Here is a 27963-nt window from a genome sequence, read left to right as displayed (position 1 = left end):
GAATGTAAACCGAGGTGATGTTTTTTACGGACCCCGGTATATAAAAATCCTTAAATAAATAATAAATAAATAAATAATATTTAATTCCCTCAAGCTGTGCAAGATTTTAGAATGTACAGCAAAGACACAGAGTAACAGTTCTGACTTTCGTGGGCACCTATTTTTTCAAATGGTGTCGTTTCTGTTTTAGAGCCGTTAACCAAAGGCCAATGTTTTGTTGGGCTTTTTTTATTCCACATTTACTAATGAAGGAGACTAACAGCTGAATATTTTTCTAGGCACATCCAAAGACTGTCTTTAAAATTGACATAGACAGCACAAATCTACTTATGTTTGGTTTCCCTTGTCGGTCACAATCACTTCAGATGTTTGAGATGCTTTCACTACAGTATTTGGAGATCATGAATAAAAATTTTGTAAAGAGTAGTGTGAAAATGAGCCCTTTGTGTTATGTCATAGTTGACGCAGCTTGGTAAGCAAACCTATGAGGCCTACGCCAGCAGCTAGCGAACATGCCCTATAGTGAGACAGTCTGGAGCTTCATCTATAATCAGCCGCCTCCCCCGCAGGTTGAGCCCTTGGTTTCTGGCAGCCGGCAGGACTTAGGCAGATCCCTAGGGCGGTAAAGAGAGCAAAAGTCCAGGGACACGCAAAGGTTAGAACAGAAAGTGAGAAAGTCAGAGACAAGCCAAGGTCAAGGCAGGCTTGTGAACAAACATGGTCAGGTTCAGGCGATGGGCAGTCATGGTCAGGTCCAGGCAAGAGGTCAAAATCTGGAGAGACAGGCCAAGGATAGATGAAGACCCACAGAAGACACTGGATAAGATGGATAGGACAACGTAAGTCTGGACAAGGAAGCTGGACGAGGCAAGGCTGGAAGAGGAAGACTAGACAAGGCAAGGCTGGAGAAGGCAAAGCAGGATGATGCAAGGTAAGACTCAGGAGCACAGGACACTCAGGAATGCAAGAGCAACATAACCTAGGAGACCTGTTGCTGAGGCAAGACATGGCTGCAGGGTCCTTGCTTATATAACACAGTTAAGCTGTTGGCATCAGGAGGTGTCACTTAGCTTTTCCCACCACAGAGCCTATAATGTGTGTGCCCATGTGCACGCGCTTGCACCTAGGGGTGGGCTCGAGAGTCTCTGCTGCAGGAGGGATTGGTGGCAGGGGCGGATTGTGGGAAAATATCAGCCCGGGGGATTTTTTTTAAACAGACCCAAGTGATTCAATGACTCTCAAAAGCACATCAAGCTGACCCTAGAGAGGTACATTATGTGACCTGGAACACATATGCATCTACTGTCAGACTTGAGCCAAAAAATCTCCAACACCAGGGATGCTCATCCCTTTCCCATATTCACACTTACCTTCACCCAATCCTCAAATTCCTGCTTTAATCCCCCAAGCCAGTTTTTTATTTTTTTGCAGGTAACCTTAACTTACCTACAAACTACAACTACTGCATTCAGCTGCTGGGTTCTGCAGCACTTTGTTGTCCTGGTGATAGTGGGAGAGCTGCAATGTGATGGTCCCTGCCAGTCCCTCTCTCCTTCACAGATATATATATATATATAGATATATATATATTAGGGATGTGAATCGTTTTTTGACGATTTAAAATATCGTCCGATATATTTTAAATCGTCAAAAATCGTTAGAGCCACGATACAATACCAATTCCCCCGATTTATCGTCAAAAAATCGTAAATCGGGGGAAGGGGGAGGGGAAGGGGGAGGGCGGGAAAACCGGCACACTAAAACACCCTAAAACCCACCCCGACCCTTTAAAATAAATCCCCCACCCTCCCAAACCCCCCCAAAATGCCTTAAATTACCTGGGGGTCCAGCGGGGGTCCGGAACGACCTCCTGCAATCGAATCGTGTTGTCTTCAGCCGGCGCCATTTTGCGCCGCCATTTTGCAAAATGGCGGCGCAAAATGGCGCCGGCTGTAGACAACACGATTCGACTGCAGGAGGTCGTTCCGGACCCCCGCTGGACTTTTGGCAAGTCTTGTGGGGGTCAGGAGGCCCCCCCAAGCTGGCCAAAAGTCCCTGGGGGTCCAGCGGGGGTCCAGGAGCGATCTCCTGCCGCGAATCGTTTTTCCGTACGGAAAATGGTGCCGGCAGGAGATCGACTGCAAGAGGTCGTTCCGGACCTCCGCTGGACTTTTGGCAAGTCTTGTGGGGGTCAGGAGGCCCTCCCCAAGCTGGCCAAAAGTCCCTGGGGGTCCGGGAGCGATCTGCTGTCGCGAATCGATTTTCGTGCGGAAAATGTGAGTCTATGTAGTATATAGGTCCCTTCTTCAGATCTGTATGATGCCATATATACAATGAAAACACCAGAATTAAAAAAAGATCGATACTAAGCATTTTTCCCATAGGCACAAACTGTGATAAATCCTTTAGTGCATTTAACCCTTAAGACCTTATTCGATAAAAAATTTTATTTTTTTTTACATGAGGGAAGAAATGCATTCTTTTGTAGAGGGCTTATTTCAAAGGGGACTTGGGAACATTTACAGCCAAAAGTTGCTCACTGATTTGAAAGAAAAAAAAATAATTGTATGCTGTGTAGCAAAAATGTAACTTGGAATCCCTGTGTATCTAATGAAAGGTTTTTTTAGGTTAGGCCTTACTTGGGGCAATATAATGGATTATGCCTGATTTCAGTTTGCATGAACCTCATTAACATTTTTTGATACACGGTTAATCAATTCTTTATCATCAGCCTGAGGGAATTAGGCAGAGGCTCACCACTGAGATGGGAGGGAAAGGGATCCATTCAGCACCTTAAAACACCCTGCTGTATACTGCATGCTGTTCTGTTTCAGGATAGAGGTGGGTTCATCATTCTCTTCTTTATGGAAGTTATGTTGTCCAGTGATTTCTGTGCAGTAGCAGAACCTACATAAATTACATGATCTAGCATTGCACAGTGCTTTTGCAGAATGCACTAAGTATACTTGGGGAGGACAATTTTACGTAAGAATGGCCATGCTGGGTCAGACCAAGGTCCATTGGGTCCAGCATCTTGTCTCCAACAGTTGACAGTCTGGGTCACAAGTACCCAGCAGATCCCATAAAGTAGATCTAATTCCGGTTACTCACTCCTAGGGATTGCAATAGCTTTTTTTAGTCTATCTGGCCAATAATATGTTGTAGGCTTTTCCCTTAGGAACTTGTCCAAACCTCTTTTAAACCTCACCTTGATCACATCCTCTAGTAACAGATTCCACAACTAAATTGTATGCAGAGTGAAAAAGTACTTTGTACAATCTGTTTTCAGTCTGCTGGTTTTTAGTTTCATGGAACATCTCCTTGTTTTAATATTTTTGGAAAGGGTAAATAACCATCTTTTATTTACCCGTTACATTCCAGTCATGATTTTATAAATTTCTATCATGTTCCCTCTCAGCCGTCTCTTTTCCAAGGTGAGGAGCCCTAGCCTGTATAGGCTCTCAACATAGAAGAGATGTTCCATCCCCTTTATCATTTTGGTCACCCTCCTTTGCACCTTTTCAAGGTCTGCTCTGGTTTTTTTGAAATGAGGATGACCAGACCTGCACACAGTCTCAGCATGGCTAATAACAGAGGCAATATGATATTTTCGATTTATTCTCCATTCCTTTTCAGATCATTCTTAACATTTTATTTTCTTTGTTTGACTGCCGCCACATGCACTGAACTGAGGATTTCAACGTATTGTCCACAAGGACTCCAAGGTCTTTTTCCTGGGCGGTGTGTTATGTGTCGGACGGCCTTGGAAGGCCTTGCATTCTGTTATGTATCGGACGGTCTTGGAAGGCTTTGCATTCTGTTACAGAGGAGTTTTTCATGTGCCCTTTGGCCTCGACCCGACCCCAGACAAATCCAGGACCGAACCGAGGGTTGGCGGTGGGTCCCAGCATGGCGGAGACCAAGGTCTTACCCTCTGCCAGACCTGCATGCTCCTGGAGCCAACAAGTTGATGTTGGTAGATGAACAGTCCTCCGACCATTCCCAGCCCTTTCGGACCTGCCGCATAGGATCGGCATGGAGCAGCAGGCCGGACTGAGGATGAGGGCGGACGGAGGCCTTGTGACACAAAGACTTTGGACTAGGACTAAGGCGAAGACATCACAGACGAGGGCTGATGCGAAGACATCACAGATAAGGCGAGGAACTTGGAAGACTCTAGACGAGACGAGAAGCTGGGGAGGTCAGACATTGGCACTGTCTCTCAGGGTGCCCTACACAGCCCACCTACACGGGTGGACCCAATGGACTGGTCGCGGACCACACTGTCCAACTGTGCGCCCACACAGCCTGAGGAGGCTGGTCACGGACCACGAGGAGAGCGGGACGAGTGCAGGAAAGAATCCGGTCGAGGCGAGACTCCGATGATGGAGCCGGTGTCATCCGGAGAACCACAAAAGCTGGCAGGTCAAGAAGGCTCAGGAGCACAAGACATGAACCCAGCTGCAGGCAACTCCACTGATGGAGACGTGTCACCCGGAGAACCATGGAGCTGGCAGGACAAGAAGGCTCAAGAGCGCAGGAGAACGTGGAAGGCACTGGAGAAGAACATCAGGAAACCTGGGACATCAGGAAGCGAGACATCGGGAGACGAGACATCAGGAGACCTGGACGAGGACCTCAGGAGATGAAGACATGGCACAAGAAACAGACGAGACATGGAGCTCCAATGATGAACGAGAAGGAACTGACGGAGCGCTGGAAGAAAGGGACTTCCAGAAGAGAAATAACTCAGATGCAAGGCAAAGGTGGAATGCAGGAGCAGCCCTTTTATAGGGCTAATACAGGAAACAGTCCTTAGGTGGGGCCCAGGGCATATCCGGCCGTGGGCCCTTTAAATCTTGCAGGGAGGCCCGCTCGCGTGCCTAGGGAGAGGAAGCTGTGCAGGACCATGGACAGCGGCCCTGCACCGACGTCGATGTAGCAGAGGCAGGGCTGGGCCGAGGAGCAGGCCCCGACGTCGGCAGCGGCTCCTGCCGCTGCAGGAGGACCCGAGGGTGGCTCCAGCCACCAGGCAAGCTTGAGGACTGTGGCCTCCGGCCGCAAAGATGACTACGATGTCGGTGGCGGCTCCAGCTGCGAAGAATCACGGCGGCAGGCCTGCCATGCCGGGGAGGAAGCCCGAAGTCCACGGCTCTCGCCGCTGAGAAGAGGAACATGATGGATGGCCTCCGGGCCGCAAGAGGCAAACGAGTCCACGGCTCCGGCCACGCAGAAGGCCTGACGTCGGCGGCGTCCGTCCGCATCGGAAAGGCAAGAAAGGTGAGGAGCCTGCTCGCAGGGGAGGCCCGCGGGCAGGATTCATAACAGTACCCCCTCCTCAAAGGCCCCCTCCTCAAGCCTCTTATCAACAGCTTGAGAAAGAAGGTATCAGTCCATACCGAACAGAGGGTATTCAAGGGTCCAAAAAACGGAAGCTGGAAAATCCAGGGACTGAAATGAAACAAGCAAGAAACTACAGAAACACAGGAAAAGTCAAACCACAGGAAACCATACAAGAAGAGCAAGACAATGCACAACACAAACAAACAACAAAACAAAACAAGACAAGGCACAACACAAACAACAAAACAAAACAAGACAAGGCACAATACAAACAAACGACGAACACAAAATACAGCAGCCACACATGCAACAACACACAGCAGCAATGACCAAACAAACAGCAGCCACACGCGCAACAACCCACAGCAGCCACACACGCCAAAACAACACACAGCAACCACACGCGCAACCCACACGTGCCAAAACACATAGCAACAACACACGCCAAAAACACAGCAGCAACCACACGCACAACTCACACGTGCCAAAACACACAGCACTGATGAACAACAAAAGGAAAACAGCATAAACGAGCCAAACAACAAACACAATCAAACGAACAAAACACAAATAAAACAGACAAACAGTACCAAGGAACACAAACGGAAAACAAAACACACAGACAAATGGAAAACAGCGCAGACAAACTAAAAACCAGCACGAAAGAAGACAAGAAAACAGCACAAACAAGACAAGAAACACAAGAACGTCAGGAAGACCTGGGGTAGGGAACCCAGGGTGGAAAACTGGAACCAGCAAACCAGTCGGGGTGCAGGCACCTCCTGCAGGTCGGAAAACCCCAAGCTGGTAAACGTTGGAAAAAAAAAATTCTGGATGCAGTCGCATCCTGCGGGTCGTAAAATCCAGACAGCTGGTGCCTCCAGCAGGTCGTAAAACCCCAAACAGGTAAAAGTTGGAAAAAGTCTGGATGCAGGTACCTCCTGCAGATTGTAAAATCCAGACCGCTGGCGCCTCCAGCAGGTCGAAGCAAGAATCCTGAACCAAAACAATTTTTTAGGTCCTAATACAAGTCCAGGAACACAGACGAAGACTCTGAAGACAAACTCCAGGAACAAGGCGGGTCCATCACCGGAACACGTTCACCGGACACATGGCCTTGCATTCTGTTATGTGTTGGACCGCCTTGGAAGGCCTTGCATTCTGTTACAGAGGGGTTTTTCGTGTGCCCTTGGGCCTCGGCTCAACCCCAGATGAATCCAGGACCGAACCGAAGGTTGGCGGTGTGTCCCAGCATGGCGGAGACAAGGTCTTACCCTCTGCCGGACCTGCATGCTCCCGGAGCCAACAAGTTGATGTTGGTAGATGAACAGTCTTCCGACCGTTCCCAGCCCTTTCAGACCTGCCGCATAGGATCGGCATGGAGCAGCAGGCCGGACTGAGGATGAGGGCGGACAGAGGCCTTGTGACACAAAGACTTTGGACTAGGACTAAAGTGAAGACATCACAGATGAGGGCTGATGTGAAGACATCACAGATGAGGTGAGGAACTTGGAAGACTCTAGACGAGACGAGAAGCTGGGGAGTCAGACATTGGTACTGTCTCTCAGGGCACCCTAAACAGCCCACATACATGGGCGGATCCAATGGGCTGGTCGTGGACCACCCTGTCCCACTGCACGCCCTACACAGCCTGAGGAGGCTGGTCATGGACCACGAGGAGCGCGAGACGAGCGCAGGAAGGAAACCAGCCGAGGCGAGACTCGGATGATGGAGCTGGTGTCATCCGGAGAACCTCAAGAGCTGGCAGGTCAAGAAGGCTCAGGAGCACAAGACATGAATCCAGCTGCAGGCAACTCCACTGACGGAGACGAGTCACTCGGAGAACCATGGAGCTGGCAGGACAAGAAGGCTCAAGAGCACAGGAGAACTTGGAAGGAACTGGAGAAGAAAATCAGGAAACCTGGGACATCAGGAAGCAAGTCATCGGGAGACGAGACATTAGGAGACCTGGACGAGGACCTCAGGAGATGAAGACATGGCACAAGAAGCAGACAAGACATGGAGCTCCAACGATGAACGAGAAGGACCTGACGGAGCACTGGAATAAAGGGACTTCCAGGAGAGAAGTAACTCCAATGCAAGGCAAAGGTGGAATGCAGGAGCAGCCCTTTTATAGGGCTGATACAAGAAACAGTCCTTAGGTGGGGCCCAGGGCACATCCGGCCATGGGCCCTTTAAATCTGGCAGGGAGGCGCGGCTGCGCGCCTAGGGAGAGGAAGAGGAAGCTATGCAGGACAGTGGACAGCGGCCCTGCACCGATGTCGACGTAGCAGAGGCAGGGCTGGGCCGAGGAGCAGGCCCCGACATGATGATGAATACGATGTCGGCGGTGGCTCCAGCTGCGAATAATCACGGCAGCAGGCCTGCCGTGCTGGGGAGGAAGCCCGAAGTCCGTGGCTCCTGCCGCTGAGAAAAGGAACGTGATGGGCTTCCTCTGGACTGCAAGAGGCAAACAGAGTCCGCGGCTCCGGCCGCGCAGAAGGCCTGACGTCGCCAGCGTCCGGCCTCATCGGAAAGGCAAGAAAGGTGAGGAGCCTGCTCGCGGGGGAAGCCCACGGGCAGGATTCATAACATGGTGACTCCCAATACAGCACCCAGCATTGTAAATCTCCTGCAGGGATTGTTTTTTCCCTATGTGCATCACTGTGCACTTTGCCACATTAAATTTTGTCTGCCATTCAGTTGCCCAGTCTCCTAGTCTCACAAAGTCTTTCTGTAATACCTCGGAATCTGCTGTTTGAACAATTTCAACTTAAGAACATAAGAAGTGCCATGCTGGGTCAGACTGAAGGTCCCTTGAGCCCAGCATCTTGTCTCGGACAGAGGTCCATCCAGGTCACAAGTACCCGGCAGATCCCAAAGAGTACATCTATTTCTTGTTGCTCAGTCCCAGGGATAAGCAGTGGCTTTCCCCAAGTCTGCCTTACTGTGGATTTTTCTTCCAGGAACATGTCCAAACCACTTTCAAGCTCAGCTATGATAGATCCCTTGACCACATCCTCTGGCAACAAATTGCACAGTAAATAATGACGTATGCATGTTAATTAATGTTCTGAAAAGTACTCTCCATCATTTTGATTAAAAGTGCCTGCATTGTTTACAATGTGTGTACTTTAGCCTCATTCAGAGGACGCATTCCCACAGGCATTTTTAGGTCAAGGAAGGAAAATAATGGGCCTGATTTTCAGAAGCATTTGCACAATTAAAATAGGGTTTTCCACATGTAAATGCACTTTACCCATGTAAGTGGGCTTTTGAAAATTGCTATAATGTATGCCCTTGAATTGTCCATAGGATTTATCTGCGTAAATGCACTTTACACGCATAAATGGCTTTTGAAAACTGCTGTGATACTATGTTACATTTATGTGTGTAATGTTGCGCTGGAGGTGGACCTTGGCCTGGTGCAGGATTGGTACGGCTCTCTTGTCGGACCCAGAGAGCGCCTGCCACCAGGAGGCGGAGCACACGAGGAGACAGAGGCTATCTGAAGCTTCACCAATAACAGCCCGGGGTTTCCGCAGGTTGAGCCCTTGGGTACCCGGACCGCCTGGACTTAGGTGGGCCTCTGGTGGTCTCCCAGAGAGGTAGCGAAGGATGTGCCCACCACGAGCAAGGGTGCGTGACTGATGCAGAGAGGATGGACCAGACCCGAACTGGAAGCTCCAGAGACTTCAGGGAGGCAACAGTTCTGGAAGATTCTCTGGGTGAGGCAGGCAGCGCCTGCAGATCTAGTCAGGTGGAAGCCGCGGTTAGTTTCCAAGCAGGTTGGTCTGGTAGTCACAGTAGGCCAGAAGAGAGTGTCCGAGTGAAGCACAAGGGTCAGAACCAGAGTATCAGTCCAGGAGTAATCAGCCAAAGCAGGGGTCAATACCAGAGTCAATCCGAGCGTAGTCAAGGCAAGCAAGGGTTGGTTCCAGGCGGCAGACAAGCAAATGGTCAGGCAGGCAGTGGTCAGTTCCAGGCGGCAGACAGGAGAATGGTCAGAAAACTTTCCAGGAAAAACTGGGTCAGAGGTCATTACCAGAGGTCAGTCTGAAGAGATACTACCTGAGAAGGATACAGGAACATCGGAGACACTGGGAATGAAGAGTCGCTGGAACAAGAGAGCATTGGAACACAAGGAGGCAAACTAGTATACCAAAAGTGTCGACCCGATGCAATGCTCGGTGGGCAACCTGCCGGACCAAGTCTCCAGCCTCTGCAGAAAGGAGCCAACAGGCGGAACGGTACTCCGGAAACAGACGGTCGGGGGCTAGTTCCGGGGCGAGCATTAGTCAGGCAGGAATGGAACGACTCGATTCCAAGGCAGGGAACTGAGCCCTGTCTTTTATACAGGGCTCAGGTGATGTCATCATGGCACGCCGTGGAGGAGGTTCCCACGCTTGGCCCTTTAAATGTCCAGGAGATCCGCGTGCGCGCACTTAGGGGCGGATCCGATGCCAGCGTGAACACCGAGCCTCGGCGTGAGGAGCCGGGAGAGGTAGAGGGCCTTGAAGGCCCGGGAGAAGCCGCAGGACGCCGCAGATGCTGGGAGCTAGCAGCGTCGGCAAGGCCAGTGCTCGTGGAGGACCGCATAAGGTGAGCAGGTCCAGCCGCGGTGCCAACGCGGCCGGAGCGCGCAACATGTAACCCCTTTTAAAATTACCTCCATAGTGCATAGATTGTATTTTCATATCTATGTCCATTATTTACCATGACAAATATTCGCACAAAAAGCAGATACCAGTGTCTGTGGGCATTCTGTACCTGTGGCAAGTTTCAATGTAAAGGTTTGGGTGCACTTTCTCTTTGATATTTAGTGCAAAGTCCACAGATGAAAAGTACCCAGGGAGTTTGTCCCAATGCAGGCAGTTTGAAAACTGGCCCCCTAAGAGGTTCAAAGACTTTGTCCGGGCAACTTTTGGAATTATCTGGACAAAACCAGAAACTGTAATATTTTCCTCCGTTCCCCCACCTCGTTTTGTCTGGGGTGGTACCCAAACAAAATTTAGCTGGATAATAAGACATGGCACTGGGAGCTTTCCCAGGGTGTGGTTTCACTTTGCTCAGGTAGCACTGATTTTCAGCCTTATCCCCACCCTCGATCTGAAGTTACCCGGATAACTGTAGCTGGGTATATTCAGCAGGACCCTCATCCGGGTATGTTCTGTTGAATTTCTGAGTAAAGATATCCGGGTAACTATACCATTCACTTGCTTACGCAATTATTGACCTCTTAAGTATTCTGGAGCAAGCAGTTTTTTCCTGAAAAGTTTTCTTTGCAACACGTAGCAATTCACACAACATCTTTCATATCTGTGACTGTTGTAGCTGTAAACCTGGCCAGTCATCTGCAATCGACTTAATTAACTGTAGCAACATTATTAGGGCTTTGCCACGGCAGCCTGCAGCAATATCCGTGGGGGTGAGTTCATTCCATGCCCCTTTCAGTCTTCCCATTATGGGGAAAAAAATGTTCAGCCTAACTAGTCTTTAGACTTTTAAAAATCAATTAATTGACAGCCAGTTAATAATTTTCATTTGTTAAAAACATTAAAAGTCAGAGATGTATGAGAAGACCAGTAGGGAAATAAATGCTTTTCTTAACACAATACCTATTATGTAATGATTGGAGCTATAACCTAATGCTGGCTGCTTCATAGAACAGTCGGCTCTGATGGCCTCTGGTGCGGTATAAAATAAAGAGTCAGTTCTTAAAGGAATGAATAATCAAGAAGCAGGCCTGCTGCTCTCCTAGGTGAGCTGTCTGCGGGGGAGGGCGTGGCCCGCCCTATCAGCTGCTTCTGGAAGGCAGGTATAGTAAACACTCCCACAATGCACCGAGCCACAAAGGAGTGCCTCCGCCTTCCAACACTTCTTTGCCTGTAGGGCAAGAGTAATAATTAACTTCTCCTTTGTCTTTGGTAAAGGACTGTGGGGAGCTGTCAGGTGGTGTGAAGACTGTCATGTTTCTCCAGCAGCTGGGCAAAGGAACATGTGAACTCCTCCCGCATTTCCTTCTGGACCAGGGCACAAAGGTAAGTGAAATTTGAGTCACGGAACCTCTCCTTGTTTCTGTTTTTCTGGGCTGTGTCATTCTGACTGACCAAGGACTGAAATAAGTGCCAGGCAAATCATGCTGGAGCCCCCACTTTAGACTGCTCAGTAATCACTAATCGTATATTGCACTGAAAGGGAGGAATAGGCTGTCACTCACAATCTGAATGACCTATAGGCAAAAGACATTAGGGCAAGGTTCCATCTGAAGCCGGATGTAATCAGAAGGTCTTTGCTAAATGATCATCCAGGAGTCTGTATCTGAGGAAAAAGGATAACAGTATTGCTTTCTTCCAAGCTGTAGCCTAGCCAGTCTAAGAAAGTGCTAAAAAGTGGGATTACCGCAATGCTCGGAGCCTCTGAACTACATTCTTTCTTTTTTGTTTATTATAGGATACAATCATTTTTATTTACTAAACCCAAAATAACGTTTGACCACACATTTTTCTTTAGTCCCAAATGTGGGTGCATGAGCCCATGGTCAATGGTTCTTCTTTTACAAGAAGACAGTTTTGAAAAGCATGACTGCTCTGGTAAAGTATTTTTCTTTAAATGGGTTTTCCACCGACCAATTACTTAAATGTCAATGTATATCCTAGTTAGCAAATCTGGGAGCTCTCCAGATTCCCCTCCCCAAGTCAAGGGAAACACCCAAAAACTTCCGGGCTTCACTGTTTATACTGCTTCAGCCACTCCCCTTCAGTAAATCTGCAGGTAGGGCACGGGTAAGTCTGGAGCATACTCTCACTACAGGCAGCATGGGGTGAGAAACTGCAGCTGTGATTCCAGGATTTGGGACTCAAGTTTTTGAGCTGTGACTTGTAAGGGGATGGGAGCAAGGAGAGTGCTGGGGTCAGCCCTGGAGGAGGGGAAAACATGGTGATGGTGGCAGACAGATAGTATGGACTAGCAGGGAGGGGGTAGAGCAGAGAAAGTTGATGGGAACAGAGTGATTCAGGAGTAATCTAAGGAAATATGTCTTTACAGAAAGAGTAGGTGGTGGATGAACGGAGCAGCCTCCCCGTGGAGGTGGTGGAGACAAGGACAATATCTGAATTTATGAAAGCATGAGATAAGCACAGAGGATCTTTGAGGAAATGGTAGGGATTGTAAAGCTGAGCAGTTGGTGTGGATGGGCAGATTAGATAGGCAGTCACACTGTATGATATACATTATTACTTCCTCCTATCTCCCTCCCCCCCTCCCCTCCACGTGCGATTCAACAGCAATCTTAGGGTAACCACAACTCAAAGTTTCCAGGTATGCTAATTAGAATAGAAATATCCTACATTAGAAATGGGGAGGGGGTACCAAGACTACATTCCCCACAACTTCACTCTTATGCTGTTTGTGTCATTCAGAAGAAATTAGTTAGAAGGAAAAGCCTATCTTCTCCTGCAGATATGAAGTAAGCAGTAAAGTGTTGGCAGACCAAGACACAATGGCCCATCCAGTCTGCCTAAGAAGTTGTTTAGGGTTGTAATTGCTGCTCTGGACAGGTTACCCCAGTGCTTCATTTCTGTTGTGCTCCTGCTCGCGGGCTAGCCACGAGAGGTGCTTACCTCACAGCCCAGAGGCTGTTGTCTTCGCCGCCAGCCTGCCTGCCTCCCGATGCCATCTCCTTGGCTGACTCCACCCCTCTGTGGCCTGGAGGCCGCTTATGCTGGTGAATCCTATGGCTGAGGCCGCCCCCGGTCCTTCTTCCGCAGCAGGAAGCTACCTCCCACGTCAGGGCCTGTTCACGGCCCAGCTCCTGCTCCTGCATTCTTCAGCGGCAGGGACGCCACTCTCCAAGGTCCTGCCCCTTCTTCCTAAGGGGCGAGGCCGCATCTCCCTTTCTTAATGGGCCAGCAAGGGAGTGGTGATCCTGATGACATCACCGTGGGATTCACCTCTTCTGCCTATAAAAATGTCCTGCCTTCATTCCTTCCTTGCCTTGGCAAGGGGCTAGTCTTCTTTAGGACTCCGAACCTCCTACTCCTTCCTGGCATTTCCTGTCTTCGTGGGATCCCTTGTTATCTATGTTTCTGGTCTCTGCTGACGTCTGCTCCGTCCTGATTTGTGCAGATGTTCCTGTGCCCATCTTCCTAGTTTCTGTTGATGTCTCTGCTGTTCCTGATGTGTCCAGATGTCCTTGTCGTCCGCCATGTGTCCAGATGTCTCCGAGGCTCCGCTTGTTCCATCCCTGCGTGGTCCATGACCAGCGCAGCTGGGTTGTGTAGGGCACACAGTGGCCCGAGTGGTCCGTGACCATCCTGGCTGGGGTATGTAGGGCACTCTGTGGGACAATTCCATCCATCGTGGCCGAGGATTCTCCACGTCCCTCGTCAGATCGATTATGTTCCTGGTTCCGGATTCACCACCCTGGGGCCCATCCTCAGTCGAACTTCGGGATGACCTTTTGATGCGTCTTCCATGCTGGGTCAAAAGTTTCCCTTCCTTCAAATGACCTGTCAGGTGCATCGATCACACCGGGTTCCCGAGGCTCAGTCCAGGACGTTGCTGGTTGAGTTTTGGCCAGTTACCTCTATCCGTCTGTTCTGACGTCCACCATCTCTGATGTCCAGATGTCTGTCTTCCCATTCCTGGACTTCCTGAGGGGCCGTTGTCCATCCTGCGCTTCTGTGCTGCTCTTTGTTGAGTGTCCGCAAGCGGCAGGTGGTCCTGCGCTTTCCGTGAAGTTCAGGACTTTTACTTGTCTGATTTACTTGCCTTTCATCCCAGTGTCTTTGTCTTTGTCAGCACCTTAGTCTGTCCAGTGCCCATGGCCTTCATCCACCTCTGCCTCCTGTCCGGCCTGCCGCCTCAGCTGTTACCCAGTGGCAGGTCCGAAAGGGCTTGGAGTGGTCGGAGTACTACTCAGAGACCAACCTTGCGTGGTTGGCCTCCCGGAGGCGGTGCAGGTTGGCAGGGGCCTGGGCTTCCAGTCTCTGCCCAGACGAGGCTCCATCTCACCTCCCTCGGCGCTTCCTCAGAGCTCCTCTCCCGGTTCACCGAGGTCCAAGGGCACACTCCATTCATCCCAGCACAACAATTTCCATCTTGCATCTAGGGATCCTCTGTGTTTATTCCATGCCTTTTTGAATTCCATTACCAATTTTATCTTCACAATTACAGGCATTCACCACCCTTTAAGTTCCTGAATCTAATCTACATCACTGGAGCTTTGATCATGTCATGACCCTTAGCTCTACAGCTTTCAATTGGAAAAGTTTTGCTTCTTGTGCATTCTTAATAACTTCCAGGTATTTAAATGACTTTAGCCTATCCTCTGTCTCTTCTTTCCTCTAGGATATCCATATCTAAGTTCACAAGTCTCATCTCATATGGCTTTTGGTGCAACAATAACATTTATTTTCCAGGAGTGGTTCAGGAAGGTCCATCAGTGCAACACATTCTGGTGATTCATATATGCTTTAACTGTCTCTAAAATTATTAATTACCCCCTGAACTGTTTTTCTTGGTTCCTAACCCTCTGCAGATTCAGCAAACATTTTTAGAGAGAAATGAATCACTTAAATACTGGCCATAAAAAAATATATACGCTCAATAAGTTAAATGCATATGCCGACATAATGAAGAAAAAGTTAAATAATTCTGCTCAGAAGTGAGTCTTGTTTGCAGAGCTCGCATGTCTCTTTACATTTGTGGATGCTGGTGTTCCTAGAGCTCGAACCATATTCCTAGGCGAGTATCCCTGGTTGTCCTTGACTCTTCCAAGGTAAACCAATATCTTACTGGGTGAAAATTACACAATATTCCCAATTTGCTTTGATACCATTTGAAACAATGGGAAATATTCATACAAAATACAAAATGTACTTTCACTAAACAATGTTAAAATTGTATTTCCACAACAGCTTAAAACATACATAAATACAAACTATTCCATTCACATCACCTTCACATGTTAAAGCACGTCTTAAGTTTAAAAGATCACAAAATGACACAATTGCTTAACTACATATAACAAGTGTCACAAAGAATGTGTTAGATAACTATGCACATATATGCGTTTTTAACATCATTCCTCTTCTTATAAAACAATAGCTCACAATATTAGTACAAATACCCATGTTTAACAATTTTCTCCTCGTGTTCTTAAACTTGGGCAAATTTCTCCATGTCGCATGGATATCCCATTGATTGCTAACTTGAGCAATTTTCTCTTCACAAATATCCGCTATGATACGGAGAAATTCGCTCACGTTTAAGAACACTAGGAGAAAGTTGTTTAAGCAAATGATATGTGACATCTTTGTGATTAGTAAATATATGTTTAAGTACATTAAAGACGGGTCATTTATGTGATAAATTCGGGAAGATCTTTTGTTAATGTTATTTAAGTCTTTTATATACTGTCATTCGTCTGTACATCATGCCGATTTACATATAACATTGATAACTAGAAAAGCAGAAATACATGGAACTGGTTCAGGGTTAACAAAGGGGATAGGAACTTAAGAAATTAACAAAGGTGTTAGGAACTTATAGAATTCATTTGTACATTATGCCGGTTTACAAATAACATGAATAACTAGAAACAAGGAATTACATGGACCTGGTTCAGGGTTAATAAAGGAGTTAGGAACTTAAAAAGTTCAATAGAAGAGAAACCGTAATATAAATTCAAGTGGAAAGAGCTATGCAGTAGGATTATATAAAAGATTGGCTGAATGGGTGTAGAGGGTTGTACTGAAGAGAAAACATTTAAGTGAAATGGATGGAGTTAGCGGTAAGCCTTTTTGAAGAGCCATGTTTTAAGTTTTTTTTTAATTTTTGAATACATTGCTCTTGTCTGAGGTCAGGAGGCATGGTATTCCATGTTGATGGACCTGCAATTGATAGAGCGCGGTCTTTAGTGGTGTTGAGATGGGTTAGCTTGGGCGAGGGAATGCCATGGGTGCCTTTGTAGGAAGATCTGGTTGGTCTGTTGACTGTGTGGAATTGTATTGAGTCATTATACCACTGCATGTTCTGGTTTTAAGTAAGATGCTGAGTGTTTTGTAAATAATACGGGAGGAGATGGGGAGCCAGTGGAGATCTCTGAGGATGGGTGTAATATGGTCTTTTTTGCGAGTATTTGTGAGAATTCTGGCAGCAGAATTCTGTAGCATTTGTAAGGGTTTGATAGAGGCTTTGGGGATACCGAGGAGTAGGGAGTTACAATAGTCTATTTTGGTGATTATGGTGGCTTGCAGAACTGTGCGGAAGTCGTTTTGGTGGAGGAGTGGTCTGAGTTTCTTAAGGGTGTTGAGTTTAAAGTGGCATTCTTTCATGGTTGATCCTATAAATTTTTTTAGGTTGAGTTGATTATCTAAGGTGACTCCAAGGTCTCATACTATCTGCGAGAGTGTAATAGTTTGGGGTGAAGCTATTCTGGGGTTATTGGATGGGGCGATGAGCATGAGTTTTGTTTTGGACGTGTTGAGGGCCAGATTAAGATTGTTAAGGAGGCTATTGATCATGGATAGTGCATTTTCCTGGGTTTTAAGTGTGTTGTCTAAGGAGTCTGTGATGGGGATGAGTATTTGCACGTCATCAGCGTAGAGAAAATGAGGGAGATTTAAATCAGAAAGTAGTTGGCAAAGGGGAAGGAGGTAATTATTGAAGAGGGTGGAAGAGAGGGAAGAGCCTTGTGGAATACCCCTGGATAGGAGTATGGGTTTGGACTCGATGTCGTCAAATCTAACGTTGTAGTGTCTATTGGTTAGGTATGATTCAAACCAGTTGAGGGGAGTTACAGATATCCCAATTTCTTTGAGACGGGTTAAAAGGATATTGTGGTTTACCGTGTCAAATGCAAAGGATATGTCAAGTAGAGCAAGTAGGTAGGATTGACCTTTGTTAAAACCTTTTAGAATGGTGTCAATGAGGGTGATTAGGAGAGTCTCGGTGTTGAAAAATCTGCGGAAGCCGAATTGTGAAGGGAAAAGGATATTGTGGTTTTCGATGTAGTCTGACAGCTGGGTGTTAACTACTTTTTCAAGTATTTTAGCCAGGAAGGGCAGATTTGAGATGGGTCTGAAACTGGAGGGATCGTTTGGGTCAATATTGTATTTTTTGAGTAGGGGTTTGACGGAAGCTTTTTTAGAGGCACCGGAACTATTCCATGGGTAAGTGAGCTGTTAATGATATCCGCGATGGGTTTGGCTATTGTGCTGGGAATGGATAATAGTGTTTTTGTGGGGATGGTGTCCGAGGGGTGCCATGCTGGGTTCATTTTCTTTAGAATGGCTTCAGTTTCAGTGGACGAGGTTGGTTCAAAGGTGTTAAGGGATGTAAGTGAGATTGTTGTCGGCATAGTATTGGGTTGGGGTGTGGAAGGAAAGCGTTGTATTAGTTTAGAGATTTTGACACTGAAGAGGTTATCGCATTTAGATTGGATATCTTCATCTGGCAAGGTGGGAATGGAGATTTTGGTGAGCTCAGTTATATATGTGAAAAGTGCTTTAGAGTTGTATTGCAGGTCATGGATTCTACTGGCGTAGAAGTCTTTTTTTTTGTTTTATTGATGGTTGTGCGATAAAGGTGTAGGGTGGTTTTGTAGTTAGCCAGTTTGGGAGGGGATGGGTCTTGGCACCATTTCTTTTCTAGGCTTCTCAGGGATTGTTTAAGATTTTTAAGTTGAGGTGTGTACCATTGTTTTTTTGGGTTGATGGAGGAATTTAGTATTTTTGTTGTTTGCGGGCAGATGGTATTGGCTATTTCAGTGGTAATCTCATTCCAAGACGAGACTGCCGCCTCTGTATCAGTGAGATCAAGGTTTACCAGGGTGTTGGAGAGGGAGGTGATAAGTTCGTCTCTGCTGCATGGTTTTCTGAATTGTATGGTTTTTTGTTAATGTGTTGGGGGAAGGGTTTGTTTTTTATTGATAGGTGGATAGCTATAAGTGTGATCAGACCATGGGACCAGGGTGCAGGAGGGGGTGTCAGTGGAGATGATGTGGGAGTTGATAAATATTAAGTCGAGTGTGTGGCCTGCTTTGTGGGTGGGTTCGGTTATAATTTGATGGAATCCCATAGCTTTAAGCGAGGTAGGGAAGGAGTTGCATGTGGGTGTAAGGGGAAGTGAGTCAACGTGGAGGTCTATATTTTCTGATATGAATTCAATGAGCGGAGTTTAGAGGTTGTTCTCAAGAAGGACGGGGGGGGGGGGGGTGTATACTAGGCAGATTTGAAGGTTAGTTGATTTGAAAAGGCCAATTTCTAGCTTGGGTAAGGTGTTGGTGTGGTGGGAGGAGAATCTGAGTTCTTTCTTAGCGGCTAGCAGGAGACCTCCTCTTCATTTTGGTCGTGGGATTGAGAAGATGTTGTAGTTGTGTAAGGGCAATTGATTTAGAAGGACAGTGTCCGTGTCCTTGAGCCAGGTTTCTGTTAAGGCGAGTATGTCTGGGCTACAGTCTAGGAGAATATCATTGAGAATGGGTGTTTTTTTTGGAGATGGACTGAGCGTTACAGAGTGGTAGGGTGAAGGTAGTGAGACCAAGAAGCTGCGTGAGAGGGGAAAGCATGATGGGAAGCAGTGATCTGGGGCATGGGGAGGAAATTTGTACCAATATTTCCCACTATTTCAAATGGTGTCCTTGACTCTTGTCATATTCCTCCTTAAGCCTTCCTCATCACACAAGTCCCAGAGTTTTAGCTCCAGAGACTGTATTTTTTTTATATATAAATTATGCATAAAATTTTAAGGAATCTTTGTGAAAAAAAAAATTAAAAGGCAATTGGCATGTACACTCCTTGCCATATCTTCCTAAATCCTCTCATGCAGTGTTCCTGACACATCATTACAGGGCATTTTCCAGTGCCATTTCTGTGGGCAAAAGCGATTTTTTTCCCCCAATAAACTGAACTGTCTGAAAACCATTCCTTCCCTCAATGCATAAACAGCCCACTTTTTTTCCCCACAGCATTTGCATTCTCAGCCTCCCAGGACTCATTTAGGTTGGGAGAGGAGAAGAATATTATGGATTGCATTTTCAGCTCAACTGAAGATGTGCACTGCATTGTGCATGGAAAAAAAAAAACAGGTGCCCCACCCACGGATACTTTGCCCCTGGGCTAAGTTTCAGAGTCAAAGTAGGGGCAGACTTTTGCTCTGAAACTTGGTTTCAAGCTGATGCCAGTGAACAGTGTAAACAGCTTGAAAATTGCTATTTCCCCCCCCCCCCCCCGTGAAACAATGACAGAAAAAGAAAACCATCCGTAATGTTTAACTCGGTTGTACATAGTACACATTATTCTTCAGCAAGGGTACATTTTTAGTGGGAGGACTCGCTAGCATTCAGCTCTCCTACTTTCCTTAGTCCAAACTCATGCACTTTGAGTTAGAAGGGCTGAAAATCACTGAGGCAGTCATTCTTACCTGCATAAGCCTTTTTATTTTATTTTATTTTTTTACTTTTTCCTGAGTAGATGTGTGAAAATTCTTCATTAAACTCTAGGACCAGCTTGAAAAACTCCGTCTTATAGCAAGGTGGGAACATTCATTTAAAAGAGGTTTTGGAAACAATTTAGCAAATCCAGAAACATTCTAAAAGTTCATTGCTTTGGCTTCAATAAACATCTTTATCAGCAAATGAGCACTGAAGGTCACACCCAGGGTCGATGGGTGGAAATTTGCTGAGGGTTTTGCAAATCAGAGGGTCCTTAATAATACTGATAGACCTGCGTTGAATTTCTCTGAGCACTGCTGGGGCAGAATGTAATGGATTTTCCCATCAAATCTCAGGGAAACCTTTTTTGACAGATCTGAATCAGGCTGAAATGTTCCCGATTCAAATTTCCTATCAAATAGTTCACAGCTCCCAAAGCACTAGTGCATACAATCAGTTCCGTCTCTTCCAGGTTGCTGTACCCATGTCAGCCATACCCCTCCTTCACAAGACACATCGAATTGCCATTAAAATCTCTTCTCCCATACACACTTCTGAAAACATAGGGGGGAATATTTCAAAGGGCTAAGTTGAAGAGTTAGCCTGCTAGACCTCTGTTTTTGACAATCCCCATCCCTGCTGAGCAATTAACTTTCGGTTACCTAAAAAAATAGGTGGGCCTGGGAGCATGCTTACTTGGGGGAGGAAATTAGTCAAACAGCACTGATTTTGAGTGCTAGCTCACTAACATGGATACCCTAATTTAGGTAAAACAGTTGCAAGTTTGCATTTTAGTCAAGCATATTTTGGCAGGCTAGATCTAAACCTAATGAACTGTATTCGATGGGGGGGGAAAGGCTGATGTGCACGGAGCAGGAGAGGGACCTTGGGGTGATAGTGTCTAATGATATGAAGTCTGCGAAACAATGCGACAAGGCGATAGCAAAAGCCAGAAGAATGCTGGGCTGCATAGAGAGAGGAATATCAAGTAAGAAAAGGGAAGTGATTATTCCCTTGTACAGGTCCTTGGTGAGGCCTCACCTGGAGTACTGTGTTCAGTTCTGGAGACCGTATCTACAAAAAGACAAAGACAAGATGGAAGCGGTACAGAGAAGGGCGACCAGGAAGGTGGAGGATCTTCATCGGATGACGTACGAGGAGAGATTGAAGAATCTAAATATGTACACCCTGGAGGAAAGGAGGAGCAGAGGAGATATGATACAGACTTTCAGATACTTGAAAGGTTTTAATGATCCAAAGGCAACGACAAACCTTTACCATAAGAAAAAAATCAGCAGAACCAGGGGTCACGATTTGAAGCTCCAGGGAGGAAGATTCAGAACCAATGTCAGGAAGTATTTCTTCACGGAGAGGGTGGTGGATGCCTGGAATGCCCTTCTGGAGGAAGTGGTGAAGACCAGAACTGTGAAGGACTTCAAAGGGGCATGGGATAAACACTGTGGATCCATAAAGTCAAGAGGCCGCCAATGAAGAGTGGGTGACTCGCCAGAATGATGGCTACTGCCTGGACACAATACCCTTATTCAATAAACATACACATGGTTACTGTGACTCCAACATCACTCTAAGCTTCAACAGCAAGAGGAAATGTGGAAAAAAGGATTTGCACTCACAAAGCCGGGAGTAGCTGGCTTGTTATGGCGGTTACTACCCCAAACCAAATGTGCCTGATACTTCACTTTCGATGCACATCCAGCATAGCTCTCTGCTCCAACGGCAGGGGAGAAGAAAAACTGATACTTCACGCATACCCAGCATAGCTTCAACGGCAGGGGAGAAGAAAAAAGGATTCACACTCACAAAGCGGGGAGTAGCTGGCTTGTTACGGCAGTTACTACCCCAAATCAAATGTGCCTGATACTTAACTTTAGATGCATATCCAGCATAGCTCTCTGCTTCAACGGCAGGGGAGAAGAAAAACAACCAATAAGGGCTGTATAACATAGTCTGGGTTAAAACAAATAAGCATGGGTGTAGCTTGCTTATTGCGGCGGTTACTACCCCTACTACCCCCTAACTAATCAAGCTAGATATTTCACTTGGATGCAGCTCCATCACTGCTCTCTACATTAATGGTGGGGGAGGAAGGGAAATAGAACCAAGAGCTAAAAGAAACAGATAAGTATGAGAGAAAAAATGTGTGAAGCTTGCTGGGCAGACTGGATGGGCCGTTTGGTCTTCTTCTGCCGTCATTTCTATGTTTCTATGTTTATGTTTCTATTTTGTTCTGCAGCTTAGCTGCCTAGGTTGCACCTGAAAATCAGTTTAACTTTGCCAGTCTGATTCTGTTCAGCTAAGGGAGGTGCCTAGCCAATGTAGCCATGCTTTGAAAATCTACTCCATAATATAGAAGAAGGCAAAACGCACAAGGAGTATATAAAATATAATAAAAGAAGTATTTACCAAAGATGCATTTGGACAATACAGACTTCCCTGCCACCAACTCACACCCAGGAAGAGCCACCATAGGAGGTCGTGGACAAGGGGCCTTCTTCCTTTTTAAGGAGGAAGAGTTGAAACCTGAGAGGGCTTCCTTTATAAGGCTCTTAGCTTCCTCTTCCTCCCTCCTAGTAGATGCCATAGGATCTCTTAGCTCAGGCTCCCTCTCCACTCCCATTCCTCCTAGTAGGAAAAAAGTCAACTTGTCCTGTGAAATTGCCATTATTGCTCTTTAAAATATTGACCCTTTAGAGTCAGCCCTGGTTTTTATACTCTGGCATTCTGGGATTTGTATTCTCTTTTATTTATATATATATATATATTATCAAGACTGAAATCCCAGAATAAATTGCAGCTGAAAAACTAGGACTGCTCTAATGGGCCAAAGTTAATTGACAGGTCTGACTGGGAGGTTGTGAAAAGGTTCTTTACAGTAGCCACACCCTCCATCCCCCCAAATAAACCGACACCTGTGCTTGTTTCTTGCAGTCTTTCATCTAACTTGAATGCATGAAAAAAAACCAAAGCTAAACATGAATTCTCATCAACAGTCTTCCCCAGTCTTCATCGCTGAAAAATGGGACATCACCAGGTGACATTTATCTTTATTTCTGGATGTGTAATGTTTGATTCTTGGACAATTATTTCATTCTGCATGTCAAATGCTCACCTGGTGCATAATGGTGAAATATAAAATATCTCCTTCATGTTGTTGTACATCAAATTCCTTAAGCAAATCCCCACAGTTCCCTGACTCTGGTAAGAGAAACAGAGAAACTGACAACAGATGAAAACCTTGATCACATTACTTACATTTTAAGATGCATTGACTCAAGATGTAACATAACCAGAACTTTCTGAAGTTGAAACCTGAGACATGTAACCATGTCAGCAGCAGACAGTAGCTAAAGAATACTGTGGACTTTAATATAGTTGGTTTGAATAGTGTCACAAAGCATTCAAAACAACTAATACTACATGAAAAAAAAATGAGGCTGGGCCAGCTTGGTGGCTCCCAAGCCAGACCCCCAACTTTTCAGGTTTGGCCAGGGGTGGGATACTTCCAAGGCAGCACTCACAATCCCCGGACGAGAGTAGGTCACAGTCCTCGCATAATAGCAAAATTCAGTGGCTGAATTAAGGGCCCATGACTGTGGAACTCTGGAAGCAGAGGGGCCAATGCAATGCAGTGCGCTCAGCCGAGTGCATTGTATAACCCGCAGTCGGATGCTGGTTAAATAGGCGCTAATCAACCCCTAATGCAATAGGGGGAATAGCTCCTATTTAATGCGCGTCTGATGTGGAGTGAATGAGATAGCACTCATCACATGCAAATGCATGTGAATGAGGCTATTATTCATTCACTCCAATGCAAAAAAATAAATGTGCGTCTCAGACTGAGCACATTTGAAAAAAAGTACAGAAAAGCAGAAAAAATTGCTTTTCTGTACTTCTTTAAAAGTTAGAAAAAAAAAACCTCAGTTGGCCGCATCGAAGACCAACGCCAATATGCTCAGCGTCGGTTTTCATAACCGGCCGGCTGCGTTATGAAAACCGACGCCGATACACTCGGTCGATAAACTCGGCATCTGGTGTTCATAACCCCTAATTTGTTTATAGCATGGCGCCCCCCCTTTGCTGGTGCCATGCACGCGTTAAGAAAGTGGGAGCTGAAAGATTAGCACCCGCTTTCCGCATTTATTATAGCATTGGCCCCAGAGTGTGTGACCCTCAGACAAAGACTTCTGTGGTAATGACTGGGCTAAGTGAGATGGAAAGGGACACAAAGTAGCCCCAGTTCATTGTGAATGAAGGTTCATGGCCCAACAGAGACTAGTTTCAATGAAGCTGGATGTTGCCTTAAGTATGTGGTCAATAGTGCTAGCACATAATGATAAACTATCAAAAATAGTTTGGTGTCATCTGTCATATATTTGTTTGGTGTTCATCTGTCATATATTTTTAAGTGCACATAGAGGTTCATATCCTTTTTTTCTTGTAATAATAGATAAACCCCATCAGGCCTATCTAATTTTCTCATTTTTTCCTTCCTATCACAATAGCAAAGTCACTACTTAATTTTTTATTTTACTTTCAGCTTCCCAACACAAAGGATCCTCTATTCCTAAGCTGTGCCTTTTTGATTTCTCACACTACATTTTGCCGTCCACCAGGGCCTGTGCAAGGGTGTTTAGGCGCCCTAGGTGAACATTCTGCCTTGCGCCCTTCCGTTAACAAACCCTGATCAGTGGAACAAAGATTTCTACTAGGGACATGAAGCTTGATTGCTGCATTAAGCCAGTCTGTTTGTTCATTATTAATGATCTTATGTATTAGACAAAGGATTTTAAATTCAATGCGCTGTTTTACTGGGAGTCAATGTAAAGATATCAATACAGGTGTAATGTGATCTATTTTCTTCTTCCCTTTCAGTAGTCTTGCTGCTGAATTCTGAAGAACCTGTAAAAGACATAGTGTAGACGTTGGGAGTCCTAGTAGGATAGAATTGCAATAGTCTGTTGGCAAAGATTAATAGTTGTATTACTGTTCTAAAGTCATTTAGAGACAGTAGTCGTTTTAGGTGTCTAAGGGTTAGTCATTTATGATAACCATCTTTTACTTTTAAGGCGATATGTTTTTTAATTTAAGTTCAGTGTCCAAAAAGATTCCAAAGTCTCTGGTGAAGGTTGTTAATTCAATTTCGGTCTGGGTGTTATCGACTTTGAGTGGTGGAAGTTTATCAGTAACCATTTTTCTATCCAGAAAAAGTATTACTGTTTTTTTGACATTAAGTATAAGTTTCATATGATTTACTACGTTTTTGATTACCATTAGATACATTGAGGTTGTTTTAAGCACCTTTTCAATGGATTCTGAATCGGTACCAGGAACTGGATATTGTCAGCGTATATGAGGTAGGTTAAACCTATCCCTGCCAGTAGATGACAAACTGGTATCATATAGATGTTACATAACATGGCAAACAGTGAGGACCCTTGGGGCACTCCGGTTTCTAGGTTTATTTTCTTTGATGTGCAATTTTGAATTTTGACTTCAAAAGATCTATTGTTAAGGTAGGATAGGAACCGTTTTAAAGTTGTGTCTGCTAATTCGATTTCTATGAGTCGATTGATTAAGATGTTGTGATCTACCATGTCGAATGCTTCAGAAAGGTCAGTAGTACTAACATAAATTTTTGACCACAATCGAAACCTCTCAGTATTGTATCATGGTGTGTTAGCAGTAGGATTTCCATGCTTAAATGCTTCCTGAAGCCATATTGAGCGGGATAAAGGATATTATTGTTCTCTAGGTGCTCAGTTATTTGCTTTTGTGCAACCTTTTCTAGGATTTTAGCAATCAAAGGAAGATTTGAAATCAGTCTATAGTTGCTCAGGTCAGATGGATCAAGGTTATATTTTTTTTAATATAGGTCTTATTATTGCACATTTTATTAAGTCGGGGACAATTTCTTCCTTAAGACTGAGACTGATAATTGAGGTTAAGATTTCAGAGGTGATATGAGCCATTTGTTTTAAGGTTAATATGGGAATAATGTCTAAAGGGATGTGGAGCAGGATTAAGAGTTTTGATTGGCCATGTATTTCTCTTTGTTTTCTGTACCCACAATTCATTCCACTATACCTTCTTGTATTAAATCGCAACTGCTACAATATTTACCACCCTCAAGGGCAGATTTAAAATGCCCGGCGTGCATAAATTCTGGCCTTTACGCATGTGGCTGGGCTTTATGTGCGCCGGGCGAATCTTCCAAGAGGCCCTGCTATGCGCATATAGGCCAGTACGAGCTCAAGTGCTGGGCCTCTTGGAAGGGGTGGGCTGAAGGGCGTGTTTGGGTCGAGGTGGGGTGGGCTGGAACAGCACCATTGTTCGCTGTCTCTGGAGCCTCTGCTGTCGGCATGCAGTTTAAAAATTAAAAAAAAAAAAAAGAAATTTTAAATTTAGGGGTTGGTGAGGAAAGGGGAAGGGAGGATAGGGTAGGGACTAGGGAAGTTCCCTCCCAGTTCGCTCCTTAATTAGCGCGGACTAGGAACTGGGGAAAGCAGTGATGCGTCGCCGCGCAAAATTAGCTAAAATGTACACCCCTTGTGCGTGGCCCGCCAATTTTTTATAACAGGTGTGCGCCGGCACGCGCATGTTATAAAATCGTGCATGCCGGCTAGCGCATGCACATGGAGGCACGCACGCATTTTTTAAAAAATCTACCCTTCAGTTTTTATTAAAACTTTCCTAATTTTCCCACTACCTCTCAAATGTTGCAGATTATACCTTTCCGTCTAACCCCTCTGCAGTCACTTATGAAGATATTAGACTGATTCCTGTGGCATCCTGCTGGCAATCCTCATCTCCTCTGAGGGAACACCATTTACCACTTCCCTCCATTTCCCACTCAGTTGGTTTCTAACCCAGTTTACCACCTTAGGACACACAACCAGGCTGTTTAGTTTGCCCATAAATTTCCTGGTGGAAAAGAATTAAAGATCGTATTAATATCTGTGCATCACTCCTAATCTAGTTTCCTAATCATTAGTTAAAGAAATGAATCTAATTTGTCTGATATCATCTCCCTCTGGTGCATCTTGGATCTTATAAACCTCTGGATTCAAAATATTCGAGAGATACTACTCAAGTCGATATGATTGGACTGTAGAACTTGTGATGTCATTGATGAAATCATCATCAATATAAAGAAGACACATTGTATTGCTAGAATAATTACTGTGGGAAAGCAGTGCATGAATGATATCAGTTACTTATTTAATTATTAAATACCCTGATTATACAGAATTACTTTAATCTTTTCTTGATTCATGATGCAACAAACATTGCCCAGGGGAAAACATGCATGCCAGGGATAGTATGCAGTCTAAATTTTCTAGCCCAGCTCTAATTTTATATCATAGTAATGTCCATCTTAAAGTTATTCATACACTGTCTCTGTTGTGAATCTAATCATGGCCTGAACAATGTGGAATATGACAAGGTACATAGAGAAGAAAAGGCCATCGCGGAAAGATTAAATTATTTCTTTGCTTCGGTGTTTACTGAAGAGGATGTTGGGGAGGTACCCGTACTGGAGAAGGTTTTCATGGGTAATGATTCAGATGGACTGAATCAAATCACAGTGAACCTAGAAGATGTGGTAAACCTGATTGACAAATTGAAGAGAAGTAAATCACCTGGACCGGATGGTATACACCCCAGAGTTCTGAAGGAACTAAAAAATGAAATTTCAGACCTATTAGTAAAAATGTGTAACCTATCATTAAAATCATTCTTTGTACCTGAAGACTGGAGGATAGCTAATGTAACCCCAATATTTAAAAAGGGCTCCAGGGGCGATCTGGGGAAACTACAGACTGGTTAGCCTGACTTCAGTGCCTGGAAAAATAGTGGAAAGTGTTCTAAACATCAAAATCACAGAACATATAGAAAGACATGGTTTAATGGAACAAAGTCCGCATGGCTTTACCCAAGACAAGTCTTGCCTCACAAATCTGCTTCACTTTTTTGAAGGAGTTAATAAACATGTGGATAAAGGTGAACCAGTAGATGTAGTGTACTTGGATTTTCAGAAGGCGTTTGACAAAGTTCCTCATGAGAGGCTCCTAGGAAAAGTAAAAAGTCATGGGATAGGTGGCGATGTCCTTTCATGGATTGCAAACTGGCTAAAAGACAGGAAACTGAGTAGGATTAAATGG

General features: G+C 45.4%; 1 protein-coding gene across 3 annotated transcripts in view; it reads left to right on the top strand.

Moving 5' to 3' along the window:
• The first annotated feature begins 11204 nt into the window (after window positions 1–11204).
• Window positions 11205–27963, top strand: part of RASSF6 (Ras association domain family member 6) — a 94930-nt gene continuing 78171 nt past the window's right edge. For 2 of the 3 annotated variants that reach the window (XM_029598842.1, XM_029598859.1), the window contains exons 1-2: window positions 11206–11384; window positions 22730–22832. In XM_029598842.1, the coding sequence (XP_029454702.1) occupies window positions 22747–22832 (86 nt within the window). In that variant the 5' untranslated portion in view covers window positions 11206–11384; window positions 22730–22746. Of the gene's footprint in view, window positions 11385–22729; window positions 22833–25075; window positions 25156–27963 lie in introns of all 3 variants that reach the window. The other variant, XM_029598852.1, reaches the window with a different exon arrangement.

Source organism: Rhinatrema bivittatum, chromosome 1, assembly GCF_901001135.1.
Source record: "Rhinatrema bivittatum chromosome 1, aRhiBiv1.1, whole genome shotgun sequence".
NCBI lineage: Eukaryota > Metazoa > Chordata > Amphibia > Gymnophiona > Rhinatrematidae > Rhinatrema > Rhinatrema bivittatum.
This window is presented reverse-complemented; position numbering and strand designations above follow the sequence as displayed.